Source organism: Scyliorhinus torazame, chromosome 5 (genome assembly GCF_047496885.1).
Source record: "Scyliorhinus torazame isolate Kashiwa2021f chromosome 5, sScyTor2.1, whole genome shotgun sequence".
In the NCBI taxonomy this organism is placed as follows: domain Eukaryota; kingdom Metazoa; phylum Chordata; class Chondrichthyes; order Carcharhiniformes; family Scyliorhinidae; genus Scyliorhinus; species Scyliorhinus torazame.
Genome location: NC_092711.1, coordinates 139,165,111 through 139,190,332, shown reverse-complemented (window position 1 = coordinate 139,190,332; position 25,222 = coordinate 139,165,111). Strand labels below are relative to the sequence as shown.

Sequence of the window (25,222 nt, the reverse complement as noted above, 5' to 3'; positions counted from 1 at the left end):
AATGGGACGGACACTTCATTAGAGTTTACGAGGACATTGGGGCAGACCGAGCCAGGAGACGGGCCAACTTCAATAGAGCGAAAGCAGCTCTTCACAAGCGCAATGTGCGTTTTGGTATGCTGTACCCAGCGAAACTCTGGGTCACATTCCAAGAAAGAGAATACTTCTTCACAGCCCCCGCCGAAGCAAACAAGTTTGTCGAGGAACACGGGCTGGAAAACCAACAGCTAGGGTAGAAATAAGGGGCCCCTGGCAAGAGGCAACAACACGCCGACGGGGGGGGCAACGCCAGGCTCCCCCCACCACGCTGAGGGCATGCAACAAACCAGTGCCGCAGCACCCCCCCCCGACAGGGGGAAGGAGCCAGGCAGGGGGTGGGGGGACCACTTAACCGTGGCGGGAGAGCAAACGTGGATAGGAACAGGGGAAAGAGGGGCAAAGGAGGGGTATACGGGAGAAGGGGGAGAAAGGGAGGGACCAGGGTGGGGGGGGGGGGGGGGGACGCAAGGAGGGAGGGACCGGGGTGTGTGTGGGAAGGGGGGGGGGGGGGGGGTGGAACACAGGGAAGGAGGGACAAACCAGGCTAGAAAGGGAACAGCAACAGAGCTACAAAGTGCCACAACGAAGGGCTCGGAACAAGGAATCGCTGCAAGCATCCACCCAGTACGGTCTCTGGGCGAAGGGAGACCCCAGAGTGCAGCGGGCTACCTGTGTGGTGGGCGCACAGCGGGCGACCATGGCGCGGGGGGGGGCCTGGACAAAGGGAAACCCCGGGGGGGGGGGGGGGGGGGGGGGGACAAAGGGAAACCCCGGAGCTCAGGGGCCGGACCGCATGGAGAGAGCAGTGACCGCGGCCATCCTGGACGGCCCCCGAACAAAGGGAAACCCCGGAGGGCAGGGGCGCGTCCACTAGGTAAGTATGGTTAATCCCACCGGAGCGAGGGGGCAGAAGCCCCCCATCAGGATAGTCACCTGGAACGTAAGGGGATTCAACGGCCCAGTGAAGTGATCCAGAGTCCTCACCCACCTAAGAAATATGAAGGCCGACATAGTCTTCCTCCAAGATACACACTTGAGAGAGCAGGACCGACTGTGGGTAAGGAAGGGCTGGGTGGGGCAGACCTACCATTCTTGCTATGGGGCGAGGGCCAGGGGGGTGGCAATACTGGTCAGCAAGAGGACTATGTTTAGGGCGACAAAGACGGTTACGGACCCAGGGGGACGGTACGTCATGGTCAGCGGGGCCCTGGATGGGGCACCGGTAGTACTAGTTAACGTGTACGCGCCCAACTGGGACGACACGAGCTTCGTCAAAAAGACATGGCAAAAATCCCAGACGTAGCGAGGTATCGACTAATCATGGGGGGGACTTCAACTGTATACAGGATCCAACGACTGACAGATCAAGCTCCAAAACGGGAAAACCTCAAGCATGGCAAAGGAACTTGGTCACTTTATGGAACAGGTGGGAGCGGTGGACCCCTGGAGGTTCACCCACCCAGGGGAGAAGGAGTTCTCCTTCTCAGCACACAACGTATACACTGTGGGGGGGGGGGTGGAAACGGTGTTTCCGGGGATAGACAAAGTGGAATTCTCCGCAATTGTGATATCCGACCACGTTCCACACTACATGGCCATGAGGCTGGAGACGGGCAGGGCCCAACGCCCCCACATTGAGGTTGGACATCGCTCTACTAGCTGACGAGGCCTTCAATGAAAAGATATCGCAGGCCACAGCGGAGTACACAGAGAACAACCAGAACGGGAGGTCTCACTCTCCACGTTCTGGGAAGCACTAAAGGCTGTACTAAGAGGGGAAATCATCGCTTTCAAAGCGCAAAGCGATAGAGAGGAAAGGGCGGCGTGGCAGTAGTTGGTCGACTCCATGCTGGAGGAAGACCGTAAATACTGCGAGGCCCCGACTGTAGAGCTCCTGGCAGAGAGGAAAGAGCTACAAGGGAACTTTGATCTGCTCTCCACCAGGAAAGCAGTGCACCAACTCCACCAGGCACGTGGGACCCTATACGAACACGGAGACAAAGCCAGCCGCCTGTTGGCACACCAGCTGAGAAAGCAGGCAGCCACCAGGGAAATTGCACAAATCAGGGATACCAGAGGCACGCTAGAAACAGAAAAGATCAACAAAACCTTCAAGGCCTTCTACCAAGGGCTGTACACCTCAGAGCCCCCAATGGGAGAGTCCGGGATGAAACGGTTCCTTGATGGACTGGACATTCCAGTCGTGGGGGAGGGCAGAAAACGGGGCTTGGAAGCACCACTATCACTGAGAGAGATCATGGACAGCATTAGCTCCATGCGGCGGGGAAGGCGCCGGGACCAGACAGGTTCCTGGCAGACTTCTACGCCACAACACTTGGGACAGCGCTGGCCCCGCACCTGCGGGAGATGTTCACAGACTCGCTGGCTAGGGGCACACTGCCACCCACGCTAGCACAGGCCTCAATCTCGCTGATACCTAAGAAAGACAAAGACCCAACGGAGTGTGGGTCATACAGACCCATCTCACTGCTGAACGCAGATGCCAAAATACTGGCCAAAATCCTAGCCAAAAGGCTAGAAGACTGTGTACCTGAGGTGGTCGCAGAGGACCAGACGGGCTTTGTCAAAGGTAGACAGCTTACCTCGAACATCAGGCGCCTGCTGAACGTGATAATGACCCTCTCCGGGGAGAGAACACCAGAGGTGATCGTCTCCCTAGACGCAGAAAAGGCCTTCGACAGGGTCGAATGGAAATACCTCATAGAGGTACTGGAGCGGTTCGGGCTTGGAACAGGGTTCACCTCCTGGGTAAAACTCCTAAACAACGCTCCCATGGCGAGCGACGGACCAACAACACTAACTCCCGATACTTCCAGCTGCATAGGGGCACCAGACAAGGATGTCCACTGTCCCTGCTGCTGTTCGCTGTCGGGATCGGGCCATTAGCAATTGCACTCAGAGTTGCAAAAAGCTGGAGGGGGATCCGAAGGGGCGGCAGAGAGCACAGAGTCTCACTCTATGCAGATGACCTGCTCCTCTACATTTCGGACCCACAAAGCAGCATGGACGGAATCATCGCGCTCCTGAAAGAGTTTAGTGCCTCCTGAAAATGAAATTAAATGAAAATCGCTTATTGTCACAAGTAGGCTTCAAATGAAGTTACTGTGAAAAGCCCCTAGTTGCCACATTCCAGCGCCTGTTCGGGGAGGCTGGTACGGGAATTGAACCGTGCTGCTGGCCTGCCTTGGTCTGCTTTCAAAGCCAGCGATTTAGCCCTGTCCTAAACCAGCCCCATCGGGCTACAAACTCAACATGAGCAAAAGCGAGATCTTCCCCGTACACCCACAAGTAGGTGGGGCAGCACTAACGGGACTGCCGCTTAAACAAGCCCGACACAAATTCCGCTACCTGGGGATCCAAATAGCCCATGACTGGAAAGGGATCCACAAATGGAACCTCACCAGTTTGACAGAGGAAGTAAAAAAGATGGAACACGCTCCCACTCTCCCTCACGGGGAGAGTCCAGACGATCAAAATGAATGTGCTGCCCAGGTACCTCTTCCTACTTAGATCCATTCCGATCTACATCCCCAAGGCCTTTCTCAAAGCACTAGACAAATTAATCATGGTGTTCGTATGGGGGGGGGGGGGGGGGAGGAAGAATGCTCGGATCCCAAAGAAGGTCCTACAAAAAACGAAATCCAGGGGGGGGCTTGTCCTCCCAAACCTACAACTTTACCACTGGGCGGCGACGGCCGAGCGAATAAGGGGATGGATCACGGAGCCAGAAGCTGAATGGGTGCGCGCGGAAGAGGCCTCCTGCATGGCGACCTCCCTCCGGGCCCTCGCCACGGCAGCACTCCCATCCCCACCCAAAAAACACTCCAGCAGCCCGGTGGTAATAGCCACCCTCCAGTCCTGGAACCAACTACGGCAGCAATTTGGCCTGACCAGAATGTCGGACAAAGCTCCCATCTGCAACAACCATACGTTCACACCAGCGCTGACTGACGCCACCTTCAAAATGTGGGGACAGGACGGGGGGACACTGACAGTCAGGGACCTAAACACGGACAGCAGGTTCGCAACACTGGGCGAACTGACAGAGAAATTCCAGCTAGCCGGGGGAACGAGCTAAGGTACCTGCAACTCAAAAACTTCCTACGACAGGAGACAGGGACATACCCACAACCGACACGACAAACATTAGTGGAAGAGTTACTGGACACAAGCATACTAGATAAAGGAAACTGTAGTGACATGTATGACCGACTGGTAGAAAGGGCCGACACTGTACTGGACGCAACAAGATAGAAATGGGAGGAGGACCTGGGGATCGAAATAGGGTGGGGACTCTGGAGCGAAGCACTGCATAGGGTCAACTCCACCTCCACGTGCGCAAGTCTCAGCCTGACACAACTAAAAGTGGTACATAGAGCCCACTTAACAAGAACCCGTATGAGTAGGTTCTTCCCGGAGGTGGAGGATAGATGTGAGTGGTGCCAAGGAGGCCCAGCCAACCATACCCACATGTTCTGGTCCTGCCCCAGACTTGCGGGGTACTGGACAGCCTTCTTCGAGGCAAAATCCAAGGTGGTGGGGGTGAGGGTGGAGCCATGCCCGAAAGTGGCGGTCTTCGGGGTTTCAGACCAGCCAGATCTATTCTGGGGAGGAGGGCGGACGCCCTTGCCTTTGCCTCCCTGATCGCCCGCCGTAGAATCCTGTTCGGCTGGCGGTCAGCAGCACCACCCAAAGCTGCAGACTGGCTGGCCGACCTCTCGGAATCTCTTCAAATGGAGAAAATCAAATTCGCCATCCGAGGGTCAGACGACGGCTTCCACAGAACGTGGGAGCCATTCACCCAATTGTTCCGGGACCTGTTTGAGGCCAACGAACAAGAGGAAGAATAGCCAGGTAGCCAAGAATCAGGGGAAAATAGCCAAGGCATGAGAGGGAGGGATAGACCGGGAGGGGGGCGGGGGGGGGGGGGGGACAGCAAAACCTAAAGGAAAGAAAGGTGAACCACAGGAAAGGGGAGGGAGGGGGGTGGGCAGAAGTGAGGGGGGAGAGGGAAGAGACAGGGAACAAAAGAGGGGAACCGGGGAGGTGGGGTGGGGCAGGGAAATGATAGCCGGAAGGAGGTCACGGGAAACAATAACAAATTTGGCATCTACAGGAACCGAGAACAAGGAGAATCCAGACTGCAACAGAGGTGAGCGCGGAGATGACAGCAAAATCCGTCTGGGAGAAGCAAGTGACACCAACACCAGACCCACTCGCTCTCTGTAATTGTTTCTCCAGCATCCAAATGTATATCTACCTACCCAATCTCACCCCCCCCCCCCCACACACACACACACACACACACACACACACACACACAAACAGATGCTTGCTTATGTGTTGTAAATAATATTGCCAATTGTACAGAGTTGCTGCTGTTGAGCTGGTGCAGAATACCCTACCAGTTACTTGATTTTTCATTTCTTTTTTTTTTTTACTTTTTTTTTTTGCTATGTTTCTTCTCTGCTATAGATACCTTGTTCTGTGTACATAACGGTAAATATACTTTCTTCAAAAACCCAATAAAAAACATTTATAAAAAACAAAATTAATGGTATGAAGTCAGGGAAGGCCCCAGGGCCGCATGGGTACCCGGCGTAATTTCATAAGGAATTTGCGACGGACCTGGCACCTCATCTGTTGGGGGCGTTTATTGAAGCGCTGGCGAAGAGGGAGTCACCGGAGACGATGACACAGGCAGTAATTAGACTAATCCCGGAAAAAGGGAAGGACCCGGTGGACTGTGGGTCGTGTAGGCCCATATCACTATTGAACACGGATGTGAAAGTATTGGCTAAGTTGTTGGCGGGGAGGATGGAGGAGTGTGTCCCGTGGGTGGTTGCAGAGGAACAAACAGGTGTGAAGGGCAGGTAGCTCACGAGTAATATAAGACGGCTGTTGAATGCTGTGATGAATCTGTACCGGAGGTGGTGGTATCCATGGACGCGGAGAAGGCATTTGATCGGGTGCAGTGGTGGTATTTGTTCGAGGTTTCCGCAAGGTTTAGATTTGGGCTGTGATTTGTGGCATGGGTGCAGTTGCTGGATGTGGCGCCAAGGGTGAGTGTGAGGACGTATAATATGAGTTTGCGAAGTTTGACTTAGGCTGGGGTGCCAGCTGTCGCCGTTGCTGTTTGCCCTGGCCATAGGACCATTGGCGATGGCTCTCAGAGGGTCGGTGGTGTGGTGGGGGATTATGAGGGGACACAGGGATCATTGGGTGTAGCTCTCTGCCGATGACCTCTTGCTGTATGTTTCGGATCCGCTGGAGAGTATGGGAAGGATTATGGGCCTGCTGGGGAGGTTTGGAGGGTTCTCTGGGTGTAAACTGAATGTAGGGAAAAGCGAGGTTTTCCCGGTGAATAAGCTGGGACAGCGGGATAATTGTGTGGGGATGCCATCTACGGGAGCGAGGGATAGATTTAGGTATTTGGAGATTCAGGTAGCGAGGGAATGGACGGGGCTCCATAAGTGGAACTTAACGAAGCTGGTGGAGGAAGCCAGGGAGGATGTTAAGAGGTGGGATGCACTGCACTTGACGTTGACGGGGAGGGTCCAAGTGGTGAAAATGAATATTCTGCCGAGGGTCTTGTTTATTTTTCAGGCTCTCCCGATCTTTATATCAAACAGCTTTTTACCAAAATTGTCCACAATCATTTTGGACTTTGTGTGGGCCGGGAAGGTGCCGAGGGTGGGGGGACCCTGCTACAGAGGCAGCTGGGGGGAGTTGGCATTGCCAAACCTGTTTCGTTATTATTGGGCGGCGAATGGGTACAAGGTGTGGCAGTGGTCAGAAGAAGGGGGAGAGAGGGTTAGGATGGAGGAGGAACCTTGTAACCTAGGTCTCTTTTTCATAAATTTTGAGTACCCAGTTCATTTTTATCCAATTTATGGGCGATTTAGTGTGGCCAATCCACCTACCCTGCACATCTTTGGATTGTGGAGACGAAACCCTTGCAAACACGGGGAGAATGTGCAAACTCCACAAGGATAGTGGCCCCCAGCCGGGATCGAACCTGGAGCCGCGGCGCCTTGAGGCAGCAGTGCTAATCACTTTGCCACCGTGCTGCCCTCGTAAGGGGTCTGGTTTGAGGGCTATGGTGACGGCAGCGTTGCCAATGGCTCTGAGTAGGTATTCAGGGGGCCCGGTGGTGCAGTCCACGGTGAAGATATGGATCAGTTGAAGAGGCATTTTAGGGTGGAAGGGATGTCGGTGTTAACGCCGCTGTGCGAGACTAATGGGTTTGTGCCGAGGGGGATGGATAGTGCATACAGGAGGTAGAGGGAAGTGGGGCTGGTCAAGGTGAAGGATCTGTATTTGGAGGAAGGGTTCGCCAGTCTAGAGGAGCTAAAGGAGAGGGTGGAGCTGCCAAGGGAGAGTGAGTTTGGGTATCTGCAGGTTAGGGGCTTTGCACAAAAGGTCAGGAGGGGGTTCCCTAGATTGCCCGGATACACCCTGCTGGGCGACTGCTGTTTCCGGATGTGGAAGGAGAAGGAAGAATTGGGGATATGTACAAGTGGTTGGGGGAGCAGGACGGCGAGCGGGTAGTGAAGACAAGGTGCCACACAAAAGGTTGCTGCATAAACTAAAGATGCATGGCATTGAGGGTAAAGTGGTAGCATAGGTAGAGGATTGGTTAACTAACAGAAAGCAGAGAGTGGGGATAAATGGGTGTTTCTCTGGTTGGCAACCTGTAACTAGTGGGGTCCCTCAAGGATCAGTGTTGGGCCCACAACTGTTCACAATTTACATAGACAATTTGGAGTGGGGGACCAAGTGCAATGTGTCAAAGTTTGCAGACGACACTAAGATGAGCGGTAAAGCAAAAAGTGCAGAGGATACCGGAAGTCTGCAGAAGGATTTGGATAGGTTAGGTGAATGGGCTAGGGTCTGGCAGATGGAATTCAATGTTGCCAAGTGTGAGGCTATCCATTTTGGGAGGAATAACAGCAGAATGGATTATTTAAACGGTAAGATGTTAAAACATGCTGCTGTGCAGAGGGACCTGGGTGTGCTGGTGCACGAGTCGCAAAAAGTTGGTGTGCAGGTGCAACAGGTGATTAAGAAGGCTAATCGAGTTTTGTCTTTCATTGCTAGAGAGATGGAGTTCAAGACTAGGGAGGTTATGCTGCGATTGTATAGGGTGTTGGTGAGGCCGCATCTGGAGCAGTGTGTTCAGTTTTGGTCTCCTTACCTCAGAAAGGACATATTGGCACTGGAGGGAGTGCCGAGGAGATTCACTAGGTTAATCCCAGAGTTGAGGGGATTAGATAATGACAAGAGGTTGAGTAGACTGGGACTGTACTCATTGGAGTTTAGAAGGATGCGGGGGGGATCTTATTGAAACATATAAGATTATGAAGGGAATAGATAGGATAGATGCGGGCAGGTTGTTTCCACTGGCGGGTGAAAGCAGAACTAGGGGGCATAGCCTCAAAATAAGGGGAAGTAGATTTAGGACGGAGTGTAGGAGGAACTTCTTCACCCAAAGGGTTGTGAATCTCTGGAATTCCTTGCCCAGTGAAACAGTTGAGGCCTTTCTATAAACGTCTTTAAGAAAAAGATAGATACCTTTCTAAAGAATAAAAGGATTCGGGGATATGGTGTAGGGGCTGGAGAGTGGAGCTGAGTCCACAAAGATCAGCCATGACCTCATTGAATGGTGGAGCAGGCTCGAGGGGCCAGATGGCCGACTCCTGCTCCTAGTTCTTATGTTCTTATGAAATGGGAAGCGGAGTTGAGAGGGGAGATCAGTTGGGGAGTATGGAGTGAGGCACTGCAATGGGCAAAAGGGACCTCCTCTTGTGCAAGGATGAGCCTGATACAGTTTAAGGTGGTGGGTGCATATGACTTGGGCGAGAATGAGTGGGTTCTTTCAGGAGGTAGCAGATGAGTGTGAGAGGTGTGGGCGGGGGCCAGTGAATCACGTGCACATGTTTTGGGGTTGTGTAAAATTGGGAAGATCCTGGGCGGGAGTGTTCGCGGTCTTAGCCAGGATAGTGGAGGAGGAGGTGGACCCGGACCCTTTGGTGGCGATATTTGGGGTTTCAGAGAAGCCGGGGCTCATGGAGAGGAGGAAAGACGATGTCGTGGTCTTCGCCTCTCTGATTGCACGGCGGCGAATTTTACTGGAGTGGCGGTCGGCATCGCCACCGGGGGTAGTGGCTTGGTTGGGTGACCTGTACGACTTCCTGTGGTTGGAGAAGATAAAGTATGAGTTCAGGGGCTCTGCAGAGGGGTTTGAGAAGAGTGAGGCGAGGTATGGGAAAACGTTGTACAAACTGTATAGTTGATTGCTGGGAAGTATGTTTCCCAGGCTGTTTATTTGCTGTAACCTGTTTTAATACATGTTTGGAATAAAATACATTTAAAAAAACATTTCTGTGTATTGCTGTGGACCTGGGGTCACATGTAGGCCGGGCCAGGTAAGGACGGCAGATTTCCTTCCCTGAATGACATGAGCGAACCAGTTGGGTTTTTACGACAATCGGCAATGGTTCCATGGTCATCATCAGACTGTTCATTCCAGACTTTTACTGAATTCAAATTGCACCATCTGCTGTGGTGGGATTCGAACCCTGGTCCCCAGAGCATTTACAAAGCATCTGCTGTGACAAAGAGTCACCCAGACTCGAAACGTTAGCTCCCTTCTCTCCCCACAGATGCTGTCAGACCTGCTGCGATTTGCCAGTATTTTCTGTTTTTGTTTCAGATTCCAGCATCTGCAGTAATTTGCTTTTATCCCCAGAACATTATCCTGGATCTCTGGATTACTGAGCCAGTGATAATACCACTGCACCATGCGCAGTGGATAGCACTGTGCCGAAGACCCAGGTTCGATCCCAGCCCTGGGTCACTGTCCGTGTGGAGTTTGCACATTCCCCCCGTGTCTGTGTGGGTTTCGCCCCCACAACCCAAAAATGTACAGGGTAGGTGGATTGGCCACGCTAAATTGCCCCTTAATTCGAAAAATTTCAAAAAAAACACTGCAACACACCCTCCCCTCTCCATATCGCTGTTCCCCTGAAAGTTTATTTCCCTCACGTGCCGATCCAATTTCACTTTGAAATAATTTGCCTTCCCATACATCATTTAGATTGTCTGTCTGTTCCAGATTTCTCACATCCTCCTCCCACATAGGGTTCAGTATATTGCTCATTATCAGTTCAGTTATATACACTGGGCCCGCTTTAGCTCAGATGGCTGGACAGTAGGTTTGAGATGCAGAGCGACGCCAACAGCGTGGGTTCAATTCCCGTACTGGCTGAGGTTATTGATGAAGGCCCACTTTCTCTACCTTGCCCCTCGCCTGAGGTGTGGTGATGGTCAGATTAAATCACCACCAGGCAGCTCTCCCCCGCAAAGGGGAAAGCAGCCTATGGTCATCTGGGACTATGGCGACTTTGCTATAGATACAAATGGAGAATACAAGCAGCCTGGACAAAGATTTTAAGGTCTCTCTGTCTGGGCCATGGATCAGTTGGTTAAATTAAATTGTACCTTAACAAGAATTGGGAGGGTATATATTGGGTGGATTGAGTGTTGGATGACTTTTGGGAAGGAGAGATGATCGAATGTTCACAGAAACTAGAATTGTCTGTTCTGAATGTCTACTGACAGTGATGATTTTGTAAACTCCTTTTACAGGATCTCAGAAGGTGAGGATTTACAGACAGAAATCTCAAAGCAAACTTCACGTCAACATCCGACACCGTCACTCAATTCATCGGGACTGGAATATCATCGGCCTTTAAATCTAGAAGGAGAAATGTTTGTCTGTTCTGTCCGCTTCAGAATGCTTTAAACATCAGTGTGACTGGAAAAGCACCGAGACACACACACCCGAGTGAGAGTGTTCCAGAGCATTGACTGTGGAAAGAGCTTCAACCAGTTACACAGCCTGAAAAAATATTGCACCGTTCACAGTGGGAGAGACCGTACACGTGTTCTGTGTGTGGACGAGGCCTCAACTGGGCGGTGAACCTGGAGAGGCACAAGGACACCTGCACCATGAAGAAACCGTGGAAATGTGGGGACTGTGGGAAGGGATTCAGGGCCCCATCAGAACTGGAAGCTCATCGACGCATTCACACTGGGGAGAGGCCATTCACCTGCTCTCAGTGTGGGAAGGGATTCACTCGGTTATCCGACCTGCAGAAACACCAGCGAGTTCACACTGGGGAGAGGCCCTTCACCTGCTCTCGGTGTGAGAAGGGATTCACTCGGTTATCCAGCCTGCAGAGACACCAGCGAGTCCACACTGGGGAGAGGCCGTTCACCTGTTCTCAGTGTGGGAAGGGATTTACTCAGTTATCCCACCTGCAGAGTCACCAGCGAGTTCACACTGGGGAGAGGCCGTTCACCTGCCCTGTGTGTGGGGCAGGATTTGCTCAGTTGTCCTGCCTGCAGAGACACCAGCGATTTCACACTGGGGAGAGGCCGTTCACCTGCTCTCAGTGTGGGAAGAGATTCACTCAATTATCCGACCTGCAGAAACACCAGCGAGTTCACACTGGGGAGAGGCCGTTCACCTGCTCTCTGTGTGGGCAGGGATTCACTCGGTTATCCAGCCTGCAGAGACACCAGCGAGTTCACACTGGGGAGAGACCGTTCACCTGCTCTCAGTGTGAGAAGGGATTCACTCGGTTATCCAGCCTGCAGAGACACCAGCGAGTCCACACCGGGGAGAGGCCATTCACCTGCTCCCAGTGTAGGAAGGGATTCAGTGAGTTATCCAACTTGCGGGTACACCTGCGGGTCCACACCGGGGAGAGGCCCTTCACCTGCTCGGACTGTGGGAAGAAATTCTCAAAGTCATCCAACCTGGTGACACACCAGCGAGTTCACACCAGGGAGAGGCCATTCACCTGCTCTGTATGAGGGAGGGATTCAGCGATTCATCCAACCGGCAGACACACCAGCGAATTCACAGTAAGGAGAAGCCGTTCACCTGCTCCGAGTGTGGAGAGGGATTCACTCGGTCAACCTACCTGCTCAAACACCAGCAGGTTCACATCGGGAAGAGGCTGTGATACGATCTCTGATTTTATCTTCACATAAGAGTCACAGGTCTGGTTAATTGGAGGAGCCCAAAAATACAATTTTATTTGCGAATCATTCACCTTGGTTCTCTTTAATAGAAAAACTAAATCAAAACTTTTGATCAAATAATACATCAAATCATCATAAAGGGAAGTAGAAAATCAATAGATGGTTCAGAGTTTCTTCAAGCACAAGTTCAGAATAACGCTTTAATCATGAAGCCTTATTCTTAATAAAATTTTGATCAATGGTCTAATCCCTCATTTACTCTCATTGGTTTCTAATTCTCAGCTGAAGCTTCCTGATTTATTCAAATAACTGTCTGTCACTTAGAAAATGATTTGTTATCCAAGCATTGGTCAATTCTTAAGATTTACTAATCTCCATCAAATTGATTAAATGTCTATGTGCCCCCGCCACATGTACCAATCCGACAAATATAAGGTGCTGGCATTAACCTTGCTGTTGCTGAGGCTTTGATACATTTTCATTTCAGAATGTGTTGAGGAACAATGGTTTATTCATTACAAGGGGCTTTGATGCTACTTTTCATTAAACAATGTTAGATTCCAGCTTAGCAGTTCTTATTTATTATCTGAAACAATGACTATCTTTCCACATTAGCCTTGTGGATATTCTACTCTCTGTCTGTGCGCTGATTTCAGAAATGTACTGCATCAATTCTAAAAGGCACCAATAAATCATTAAAGCAATAAATTAGTGAATCAATAAATCAGTAAATATCAGGCCGTTCATCTGCTGTGTGTGTGGGAAGGGTTTTCCCTGTTATCCGCCCTGCGCAGCTACCAGCGAGTTCACAAGTGGTGACAGGGGTTGGATTCTGCTGTTATTGCTGCTGTTAATCACATCCAGGACTGAACCATGTTCATTCTGACACTTGGTGAAGTGGGAGGGTCAGAGGGTTTCTCTCTGCTGGACTCAGTGAGGGTCAGAGGGATTGGATTGGATTGGATTTGTTTATTGTCACGTGTACCAAGGTACAGTGAAAAGTATTTATCTGCGAACAGCTCAACAGATCATTAAATACATGAGAAGAAAAGGGAATAAAAGAAAATACATAATAGGGCAACACAACATACACAATGTAACTACATAAGCACTGGCATCGGATGAAGCATACAGGGTGTAGTGTTAATGAGGTCAGTCCATAAGAGGGTCATTTAGGAGTCTGGTGACAGCGGGGAAGAAGCTGTTTTTGAGTCTGTTCGTGCGTGTTCTCAGACTTCTGTATCTCCTGCCCAATGGAAGAAGTTGGAAGAGTGAGTAAGCCGGGTGGGAGGGATCTTTGATTATGCTGCCCGCTTTCCCCAGGCAGCGGGAGGTGTAGATGGAGTCAATGGATGGGAGGCAGGTTCGTGTGATGGACTGGGCGGTGTTCACGACTCTCAGAAGTTTCTTGCGGTCCTGGGCCGAGCAGTTGCCATACCAGGCTATGGTGCATCTGGAAAAGTTGGTAAGAGTCAATGTGGACATGCCGAATTTCCTTAGTTTCCTGAGGAAGTATAGGCGCTGTTGTGCTTTCTTGGTGGTAGCGTCGATGTGGGTGGACCAGGACTGATTTTTAGTGATGTGCACCCCGAGGAATTTGAAGCTGCTAACCATCTCCACCTCGGCCCCGTTGATGCTGACAGGGGTGTGTACAGTACTTTGCTTCCTGAAGTCAATTACCAGCTCTGCTGGACTCTCTGCTGGACTCAGTGAGGGGCTGAGGAGATTTACGAGAACGGCACCAGGAATGAGGGACTTCAGTTAGTTGGAGAGACTGGAGCAGCTGAAATTGTTCTCTTCAGACCATAGAGTCATTCGGGAAGGGAACATAGAACATTACAGCGCAGTACAGGCCCTTCGGCCCTCGATGTTGCGCCGACCTGTGAAACCACTCTAAAGCCCATCTACACTATTCCCTTATCGCCATATGTCTATCCAATGACCATTTGAATGCCCTTAGTGTTGGCGAGTCCACTACTGTTGCAGGCAGGGCATTCCACACCCTTACTACTCTGAGTAAAGAAGCTACCTCTGACATCTGTCCTATATCTATCTCCCCTCAATTTAAAGCTATGTCCCCTCGTGCTAGACATCACCATCCGAGGAAAAAGGCTCTCACTGTCCACCCTATCTAATCCTCTGATCATCTTGTATGCCTCAATTAAGTCACCTCTTAACCTTCTTCTCTCTAACGAAAACAGCCTCAAGTCCCTCAGCCTTTCCTCATAAGATCTTCCCTCCATACCAGGCAACATTCTGGTAAATCTCCTCTGCACCCTTTCCAATGCTTCCACATCCTTCCTATAATGCGGCGACCAGAATTGCACGCAGTACTCCAAATGCGGCTGCACCAGAGTTTTGTACAGCTGCAACATGACCTCATGGCTCCTAAACGCAATCCCTCTACCAATAAAAGCTAACACACTGTACGCCTTCTTAACAACCCTCTCAACCTGGGTGGCAACTTTCAGGGATCTATGTACATGGACACCGAGATTTCTCTGCTCATCCACACTACCAAGAATCTTACCATTAGCCCAGTACTCTGTCTTCCTGTTATTCCTTCCAAAATGAATCACCTCACACTTTTCTGCATTAAACTCCATTTGCCACCTCCATTCAGCCCATTGATCCCATGCTGGCTCTCTGTGGAGCAAACCGGTCAGTCCCTTTTCCCTCAAGTGCCCATCCAAATTTCAGGGTGTCTGCTTCCACCATCCTCACGGGCAGCGAGTTCCAGGTCACTCCCTGTGTACCTCCCCACACACCCGCATCTTTCTAATTTCTTTCATGGGATGTGGTGTTTCTGGCCGGGCCCAGCATTTGTTGTCCGTCCCGAATTGCCGCTTTAGAAGGTGGTGGGTGAGGTGCTGGATTTCCAATTTTCTTTTGTTTTAAATAAACAGTAAAGTTTGTTTTTGGTTAAAAATGTGGAATCTTGTGACATTGTTCCAGTTAATTACTGGGTCATTTGGGATTTTTCCCAGAGACCAATTGATCGGGACGATACCCTCCACCCATCTGATGTGAATTGTGTACATGAATTGTCCCGGCCAGTGCAGGTGTCAACTTGCAGTTTGACTGATCAGCTCAGATTTCCTGCAGCATTTCATCGATGACCGTGTGATTCCTTTCACAGAGTCCGGAGCTGAAAGCACTTTCAGCTGCAGTGTTCATGTTTTCACACACGTCTCGAAACTCCTCATCGGCAAATTCCCCTCCATCATCAGTCAGAAACTTAGCTGGTGCCCCAGGTCCAGTCCCTGTCCATTGCTCTACAAGTTGGTCTAGAATCACCCTTTTTTCCTTGCCACATATTATTGGAGAAAGACTAAATCAGGTTACCATGTCTATAAAGTGTAGAGGGAAAATATTTCTGAGAAGCCAGGTATTTCGAATACAACTAGTGTAGGTAAAAGATAGCTGTTTAAGCATAAATATTAAGCCCCAGTTTTAAATACCCATTTATACAGCATAATTCACTTTTACTGAGGTCCGTTGTTCTGGCAAATGCATATTTTCAAAGACAGTGTGACATTAAAACAGCACAGTTGCAAGACAATTTGACACTGCTTGTGCTAATTGTCAAGGACAAGGACTGGATACCATAGCAACATGAAGGCACCATTGTTCACAATGCAGATAACAGCTAAGTCAGCAAAAGTCCCAGTTTTTGTTGGTCAGAATATCACATTCCATAACATGAAGACATGAAACAGTTAAAAGCTGATGTTGCACATTGAAGATGGACGGCTTGCCATCAAATCAAATGTGTTTGAGTCTAACCAAAACCAATTAGGATTATATTGGGGTGTGATTCGATGACTTACGACAGATATGAAAGTGTATAACTGAAAAGTTTCCGCCTGCCATTTTAGTTTTGTTTTGTCTTTTGGGGGTTCTGTCAGTCTGTGTCAGTGATGTAGTGTACTTTTGACTTTGAGTTTGAGTTTAGCTGAAGATTAGCTTTCTCTCTCTTTTCATGTTTCATTGCCAGACTTTGACCTTTTAAAAGTTACTTTCGAGCTGTCTGCCTAAGCAAAAAAGATAATGTCTGTAATTCTCTGAAAGCTTCGAATTGTCTACAAATTTTATAAAATACTTTTAAATGACTTTCAAATTGTAATCAAGCGACTACAAATAAAACAATTCTTTTTGGCACCTGAGAAGTTTTAACTGAAGTTTCTGCTGAGTCCCAGTATTCGCAAAGTGCTACTGGTAACCAAATAGCAGAAATGATATAAATTCCTTCAACTTTACACAGTCGAATAATACTAGGAATCCAACAACTTGGCAGAGTCCAGAAATATTACAAATCTTACAACTTGTCGTATTGCGCCAGGACTTTGATTCATCAACTAAGCTTCCCCCAAACTTGGCATAGTTCGGCAGGTTAAGATCCCTTCAAATTAAAGATTCTCAACAATTGGCGAGCCAGCCAAGAGTTAACATTCTTTCAAATACAAGATTCTAACATTGGTGAGCCAGCCAGGGGTTAAGATTCTATCAATTACAGATTCCAACATTTGTGTCCCACACCTTTAGATCCACGACAACTCCCTCCTCAAAGTTGCGTGCTGAGGGAAGGTCTACAATGTGATGTGACGGCGTCCTCTGATACTTTTTTTTTTAACAAACATTTTATTAAGGCATTTAAGGTTTCATAACAACAAAAGATACAAATACAAATGTAAACATAATTCGGTGTGTAACACCCCCCTCCATCTCTTCTCACTGTTCCCACCTAAACTAAATTAGCCAAACTCCCCCTGCCCCTCTTAATCCCCCCTTAATGAATCTGCTAACAGTTTAGTTTTCCCCGAAGAAGTCGATAAACGGCTGCCACCTCCGAATGAACCCGAATACTGACCTTCTCAGGGCGAACATATTTTTCTCTAGCTTGAGAAACCCAGCCATGTCACTAACCCATACCCCTGATTTTGGGGGCTCCGAGTCCCTCCACGCCAATAAGATCCGTCTCCGGGCTACCAAGGAGGCAAAGGCCAAAACATCAGCCTCTCTCGCCCTCTGGACTCCCGGGTCTTCCAACAGTCCAAAGATCGCCACCTCTGGACTCAGCGCCACCCTCATTTTTAGCACCGTGGACATGACATCCGCAAATCCCTGCCAGTGTCCCCTAAGCTTCGGACATCCCCAGAACACGTGGACATGATTTGCGGGCCCTCCTGCACACCTCACACACCTGTCCTCCACCCCAATAAACCTGTTCATCCGGGCCACCGTCATGCGTGTCCAATGAACCACCTTGAATTGTATCAGGCTGAGCCTGGCACATGATGAGGACGTGTTGACCCTGCTCAGAGCATCCTCCCACAGACCCGCCTCTACCTCCCCTCCCAACTCATCTTCCCATTTACGCTTTAGCTCACCTATCTGGGTTTCCTCCCACTGCATAAGTTCTTTATAGATTCCCGAAACCTCCCCCTCCCCCACTCGTGTTCTCGAAACTACCTTGTCCTGTATCCCGTGTAGCGGTAGAAGCGGAAAGATTGAAAGCTGCCTTTGCGCTAAATCCCTCACCTGCAAATAACAAAACCCATTCCCTCCCCACAATTCAAACTCCTCTTCCAGATCCTCCAAACAGGGAAAGCTCCCATCAATAAAAAGATTCCCCAGCCTCTAAATACCTGCTCTCTGCCACCTTGGAAACCCCCCATCCAGCCTCCTCGGCACAAACCGGTGATTACCACAAATTGGAGCCCACACCGATGCTCCCTCTAGTCCCATATGCTCCTGTCACTGCCCCCAAACTCTCAGGGCTGCCACTACATCCTGGCGTGTGGAGTAATGGGCCAGTGAGAATGGCAGAGGAGCCGTTACCAATGCCCCCAAGCTTGTGCCCTTACATGAGGCCGCCTCAACCCTCTCCCACACCGACCCCCCCCCCACCCACTTCCTAATCATGGCTATATTTGTCAAATCTCTGATACGTTCTACACATTTCACATTTTCCACTAATCTCTTCTGACCCTCGTATTCTCTTCATCAACTACCCGCACAATACAGTAACTCAGCAGACCGTAATAACATGAAAACAGTAATAACCATGAAAACAGGAGCAGTAGTAAAATAGGTCTTGCTTATACGTCACCTCTTACAGACTGAATAAGCCTGCCCAAAGCCAGAACATGCTCAGCCCTCATCAGCCACCAGTAAAACAATTACATAGGAGAAATACTTGCAAGAACACTCTGTACTCAAAATGACACTCTTGACACCCGGTCATTCCTGGGGTTCATTCACTCATTAGCGCTATTCCAATCCTGTCTTTTTTTGCGACACCCAGATCTGCTAAAGATGCTTTCACCCCGATTCGAAACCTGCCAACGGTTCCCAAACTGGCTTCCAGGGTTCCGTGGCAGGCCAGGCTGATTTATGCAGCTTGAGTGTGATGCTGTTTCCCGCTCGTCCCGCTTCTCCAGACTGCAGGCCAGAATCGAACCTGGGTCCCTGGGGCTAAGAAGCAGCAGTGCTAACCACAGTGCAACCGTGCCGCCATGGCTAAATGTTATGGCTGACATTAAAGGGGACATTAAATTAATATTGGGCAGAGATGTGTCCAGTATTGTTACATGATATATATTAGATATATTGTTTATGGCCCTGTAATAAAGTGCATTTCTTATTATTTACTTATTTGTAGTCCACAAAACATATATATTTTGCAATTATTGATTGTCTCTGCTTGTTTTGTAAGATAGCAATGTAACCACGTTATATATTTCCAGTCTTAGAATCATTACAGCACAGAAGGTGTCGATTCGGTAACTTTGTCCATTCCGACTCTGTCGAACCATCTATTCAGTCTCATTCCATCTCTATATCCCCGTTCCCCTGCATGTTTCCGTCAAGTGCTCTTCCAATTTCATTTTGCAATCAGCGATCATCTCTGACTTTCCGGCTATGACCACTCGCTGCCGGAATAAAGTTCTTGCCCACATCCCCAAGCATCTCTAACCAAGGAAAAGGGAGCTCTGTATTACTCACATTGTGAGCATATATATTTAGCAATTATTGATTGTCTCTGCTTGCATTCCCCTCATTGGCAGCGAGATGCAATCTGTGTCCAGGACAGGAAGCAGTGAGCATGGGTCTGTCGATCAGCTCAATTAGCACCTTGAGGAGAATTGGGAGGATGTATGTTGGGTACTAGCAGTGAGAATGGAGGGAGCGGAGAATGGAGGCTGATTTACAGCTGTTAGGGAAGGAGAGAGGAAAGAATGCTCCATGGAAACTAGAATTGTTTATTCTGAATTTGTATCCTGTACTGACAGTGATGACTTTTGGAAACTCCTTTTACAGGTAATTAGTAGAGGAGGATTTGGCAAGGAGAGAGCCAGTTAGTTTACACGACCCAGTGTCTCAAATAGACCTCGAGGTTGCAGTCATCCTGTGTCCAGCATTGAGGAGGTCGGTCACATGCCCCTCCACAAAGCTCCACCATGATACCGTCTGTTGGAACTGAATCCCAGCGGCTATTGTTTAACTCCAGCGTGAACGGAACTCCAGGTAACGGCCTGCGCTGGCTGCCACCCAGCCGGCGACAGAAGAAGGAACTGGGTCCTGTCAACCGCTGGAACCTCGAGCCCCGATCACTCTTCCTTTTCACTCAGCCCTCCATTTATTGTGTGCGTGTGGAAGGGGGCAGCTATCGCAAAACCCTTCTTGCACGCGTGTGTGTGTAAAAATTAACCAACCTCTTTATTTCACCTTCACCAAGTTTGTTGTGCAAGTTATTGATCGAGGATTGGAAAATGTCCAAAATTAAGGGTTGGAGAAATACCCCACCGTTTTTAACAGGAGAAAGACCCCCTCCCCCCCTTCCTGTCCATGACACGTGGAAGATTCAAAGACTTAGAAAAGAGTTAGTATTAGAAAGAAAAACAAAATTCCAAAATTGGATAAGCTGTCGACATCAGTCACAAGGAAGCAAATGAAATTCATTCTGAATGGGATGAGGAAAAATTGGGACATTTCGGGATGGATTTTCCGCTCCCCCGGCCGTGTGTTTCTTGGCAGTGTGCCGTTTGGTGTGGTGCGATTCTCTGTTCCTGCCGCTTGTCACTGGGATATCCCATTGAAGCCCCCCACGCCGTGGGGTAACTTGCGGGTGGGGGTGCGCTGCCAGCGGGACAGGTGAATCGCAGTGGCTGGAGAATTCTGGCCTTCGAATTGTTTGATGATCAGACCAAATGGGAACATCAAACCTTTCCACTGGAACATAAAAAGCTTCTGAGTGATATTCGTAAAGTGGCCCAAGGAAGACTTTGACCAATGAGTGAACGGATTGTTGGCCTTGTGTCGGCAAACAACGAGTTCCTTCGTTGGTCTTGGAATTTGGTGTGGGAGAGGAAGATAAGCTGGAAGATTTTCCCAGCTTGAAGCGAGAGGAAGAAATCTCCTGGGGTCCCCACAGTGAGAGGCAGTTAGCCATGTGGCAGAAAACAGTCAGTTTGGAAAGAGCTGTGAAGAAGCTGTGGGAGCTGTCTGAGTAAAAGCAGGTCTGTCCAAAGTCAGCTCAAGAAGGAAGTGGAACCTTCACAGAGAAAAGATCTCTGAAAGTCTAAAGTCCAAACTGAGAGGTTGGGGAGAAAATAAAGTGAATTCCAGAGGGCTGTGGCATATCTTCAGGTTGGTCCCTAAAGAAAGCGAATAAGCTTTAGAAGTTTTTGTGACATCAGGAAACTCCTGGGGAGGGAGTAAAGCAAAAACTGGATTCATAGAATAAAGATAAAAACGCGAGTGATAAGGTAGGAGAGCATACTTTAATTTTATATTTACAATCAAGGTCTGTTTTTGTTGAGCAACATGACATTTTATGACGTAGTTCTTTCACTGAATTGCTGGGTGGTCAGACTTCTCTTCAAACATTAACAGTCCCTTCCGGGATGGTAATGTTCTCCTTTGTGGCCCGGGGTCGGAAATGGTCAGCGAGCATCTCCAAGGAGAGTGAGAGGCAGGAGAGCAAAGCCAGTCAGGTTCAGGAAGAGATGACCGGGTCATAGGCATTTTTGAGTACCAAAGTGGGACAGGGTGGTGCATTTGTTGCCCTCCTTTGTCACGGGCGCAATGTCAGAAACAAAGGCTTTTCAAATTAATCCTTTCAAGGCCAGCATTATTGCCCATCCCTAATTTCCCGAGCGGAGGTGAGCCGCGTTCCTGATGCACGGCAGGCCGTCTTCACCCATAAAATCCCTACTGCAGAAGGAGGCCATTCGGCCCAGTGGGGCTGCACCGACCCTCTGAAAGAGCGCCCGGCCTAGGTCCAATCCCCCGACCTATACCCGTAACCCCACTTCCACCACCCTCGTAGACAGCGAGTTCCAGGACATGGAGAAATATGGTGACATGCTGGTTTGCACTGTTGCCTCAAAGAGGCAGAGGCCCTGGGTTCAGTTCTGACCTCGGGTGACTGTGGGGTTTGCACATTCTTCCCATGTCTGTGTGGGTTTCCTCCCACTGTTCAAAGATGTGCAGGTTAAGGTGGATTGGTTATGCTAAGTTGCCGCTAAGTGTTCAACGATCAGGTGGGGTTACTGGGATCGGTGAGGGATTGGGCCGAGGGAGGGTGGTCTTTCAGAGCGACAGTGCAGACTTGACCAATCACTGCTCATCCTCCCATATCACTCAGTAATAGATTTGTGAATTGGTTCAGTAAACGTATATATATTATGATTCTTGAGCAGATCCCTTCGGAAGCAATAATGTTTTGATGAAGTCGATAAAAGTTTGAGATTTTGATGAAGTCGATAAAAGTTTGACATTGAAGACACTCAGTCAGCAAATAAAACCACAGGATTCCGCAGGTTGTCAACAAACAAAAATAAAGTTTACGATACAAAGTCAGAAAGATAAAACACTTTACGTTATCTACCTTAAATTCCAACCTGCACGGTGGATATGAGGGACGTGTAAAGAAACATATACAATGTGCTCGAACGCACACCGCACCATAAATGGCAGGTGCGACCAAGACCGAGTCCATGGAAATCTCACCCAAACGTCAGTAAACACTGAGTCAGCCAATCTCACTGAAAAGCAGTCTCTCGTGAGGGATTCCCGTGTTCACCTTCAAAGATCTAACTGTGGAATTCTGTCCTTTCCTGGCCCGTGCTGCAGACTCAACAGAGCAGAGACAAATGTATTTATTTTGGATCTACCTGCCGTGGGGGAAAAACACTATTTAACATCCTGGATAAAATAAATGGACTTCATCAGCTTTTGCAGATCATTTCAGTGGAGATGTGCTCTCCCAGGCTAAAAGAACGTCAGCCCACTGGAAGTCGTGAGACCGACCAGTTCAGCAGAACAAAACCCTCGACCCTCCCACTTCACCAAGTGTCAGAATGAACATGGTTCAGTCCTGGATGTGATTAACAGCAGCAAAAACAGCAGAATCCAACCCCTGTCATCACTTGTGAGCTCGCTGGTGTCTCAACAAGTGGGGTGACCGATTGAATTCCTTCCCACACTGAGAGCAGGCGAACAGCTCCCCAGTGTGAATGCGCTGGTGCCTCTGCAGGTTGGATGACTGACTGAAACCCTTCCTGCACATGGGGCAGGGAAATGGCCTTTTGCCAGTGTGAACTCGCTGGTGTCTGAGGGCGGATGAATTTGTCTCTGCCCTGTTGAGTCTGCAGCACGGGCCAGGAAAGGACAGAATTCCACAGTTAGATCTTTGAAGGTGAACCCTTACCACATGCATGGCAGATGGATGGCTTTGCCCCAGTGTGAATTCGCTGGTGCTTCAGCAGTTTGGACCAATCGCTGAATCTCTTCCCACACTCAGAGAAGGCAAATGGCCTCTTCCCAGTGTGAACCTTACGGTGCGTCTGAGGGCTGGCTGACTGAGTGAAGCCCTTCCCACACACACAGCAGATGAATGGCTTCTCCCCGGTGTGAACCCGCTGATGTGTTTGCAGGGCGGATGAATCACTGAATCCCTTCCCACACTGAGAGCAGGTGAATGGCCTCTCCCCGGTGTGAATGTGGTGGTGTGTCAGCAGGGCAGATGAATGAGTGAATGCCTTCCCATATCTGAAGCAGGTGAATGGCCTCTCGCCAGTGTGACAGCGTCAATGAGTTTCAAGAGCAGATGGGTAACTGAGTCCCTTCCCACAATCCCCACATTTCCACGGTTTCTCCATGGTGATGGTGTCCTTGTGTTTCTCCAGTCCCAATGATCAGTTCCAGCCTCGTCCACACAGAGAACACTTGTACGGTCTCTCCCCACTGTGAATGGTGTGATATTTTCTCATATGTAACCGTTTAAAGCTCGCTCCACAGTCAGTTCACTGGAACACTCTCACTCAGGTCTTTGTGTGTCTCGGTGCATTTCCAATCACACTGATGTTTAAATGTTTTAAAGAAAACAAAACAGACATTTCTCCTTCTAGATTTAAAGGTTGATGATATTCAGGTCACAATGAATTGAGTGAGGATGTCAGATCCTGACAGTACATCCACATCTGATATCCTGTAAAAGGAGTTTACAAAAGTCATGGCTGTCAGAACAGTATAGAAATTGAGAACAGACAATTCGAGTTTCTGTGTAACATTCTTTCCTCTAATTCCCCAAGATCTGTAAATCTCCATCCCGCACACTCTCTCCATTCTCACTCTGCTGTATCTAATATTCACCCTCCCAATTCTCCTGAAGGTGCTGATTCAAGCTGATTGACAGATCCCTGCTCACTGCTCCCTGTCTTGGACACACAGACCTGAAAATCTTCATGCAGTCTGCCAGACATATTGAAGGGACAGGAATTGAATCCAGTCTGTATATTACACACATTTTCTATCCAGTAGTGTAGACATACATCTGTCTACACTACTGGATAGAAAATGTGTGTAATATACAGACTGGATTCAATTCCTGTCCCTTCAATTGCTGGAAGTCCCCAATGTCCCCCCCCCCCCTTGAACGAGGAAAGAAATGGAAAGGGGGAAACATTGATTTCCTCCCACATGTTGCAGAGGAAGTTTTAGTCCAACTTCCGTATTGTGACGTCACAAGGGCGAGGATCAGCCAATAGGAATCACTTTGCTTCGTGGTGTCGTCTCCGGGTTCCAGTGCGCAAGGCCCGGCGTGTCCATGAGAGCCCCGCCCCCACCCATTGTTCCCCGTCCGCCTCCTCCAGACAAGGTTTCCAGGCAACCGACTGACGGCTCCGGCCAGAGCGAGAAGCCGCTCAGTAATCTCCCCCTTGCCCGGAACTGCGCATGTGCGGATGAGAGCCCGCACCCTGACCTTCCGGCTGAGGTGTTGACCAATGGAAAGATTGGAGGACCGGAAGGACTATGTTCGTTCATCCAATCGGAGCGCGGCTGTCTGTGACTGAAAATGGCGACTCACACAGACTGAAATCTGTCTCCAGCATCTGTGAGTAAAACACTTTCTTTTCTCCCCCTTTCCATTTCTCATTCTGACCTTCAATTGGTGACTTGCAGCAACTGAAGGGAAAGGAAGTGAATCCAGGGAGGGTGCAGACTCTGCAAAGCTTGGCCCAGGTCTCTCTCTCTCTCTCTCTCTCTCTTAAAGACATTGTACGAAGTCTTACAACACCAGGTTAAAGTCCAACAGGTTTGTTTCGATATCACTAGCTTTCGGAGCGCTGCTCCTTCCTCAGGTGAATGAAGAGGTCTGTTCCAGAAACATATATAGACAAATTCAATGATGCAAGACGACACTTGGAATGTGAGCATTAGCAGGTGATTAAATCTTTACAGATCCAGAGATGGGGTAACCCCAGGTTAAAGAGGTGTGAATTGCATCAAGCCAGGACAGTTGGTAGGATTTCGCAGGCCAGATGGTGGGGGATGAATGTAATGCGACATGAATCCCAGGTCCCGGTTGAGGCCGCACTCATGTGTGCGGAACTTGGCTATAAGTTTCTGCTCGGCGATTCTGCGTTGTCGCGGGTGCTGAAGGCCGCCTTGGAGAACGCTTACCCGGAGATCAGAGGCTGAATGCCCTTAACTGCTGAAGTGTTCCCCGACTGGAAGGGAACATTCCTGCCTGGTGATTGTCGCGCGATGTCCGTTCATTCGTTGTCGCAGCGTCTGCATGGTCTCGCCAATGTACCAC

At 49.4% G+C, this 25,222-nt stretch overlaps 1 protein-coding gene across 1 annotated transcript in view; it reads left to right on the top strand.

The window, feature by feature from the left end:
• Nucleotides 1-25,222, top strand: part of LOC140421893 (uncharacterized) — a 60,195-nt gene that overhangs the window by 28,373 nt on the left and 6,600 nt on the right. The window contains exon 3 of the mRNA XM_072506861.1: nt 10,711-11,937. Within this exon, the coding sequence (XP_072362962.1) occupies nt 11,074-11,937 (864 nt within the window). The 5' untranslated portion in view covers nt 10,711-11,073. The remainder of the gene's footprint in view (nt 1-10,710; nt 11,938-25,222) is intronic.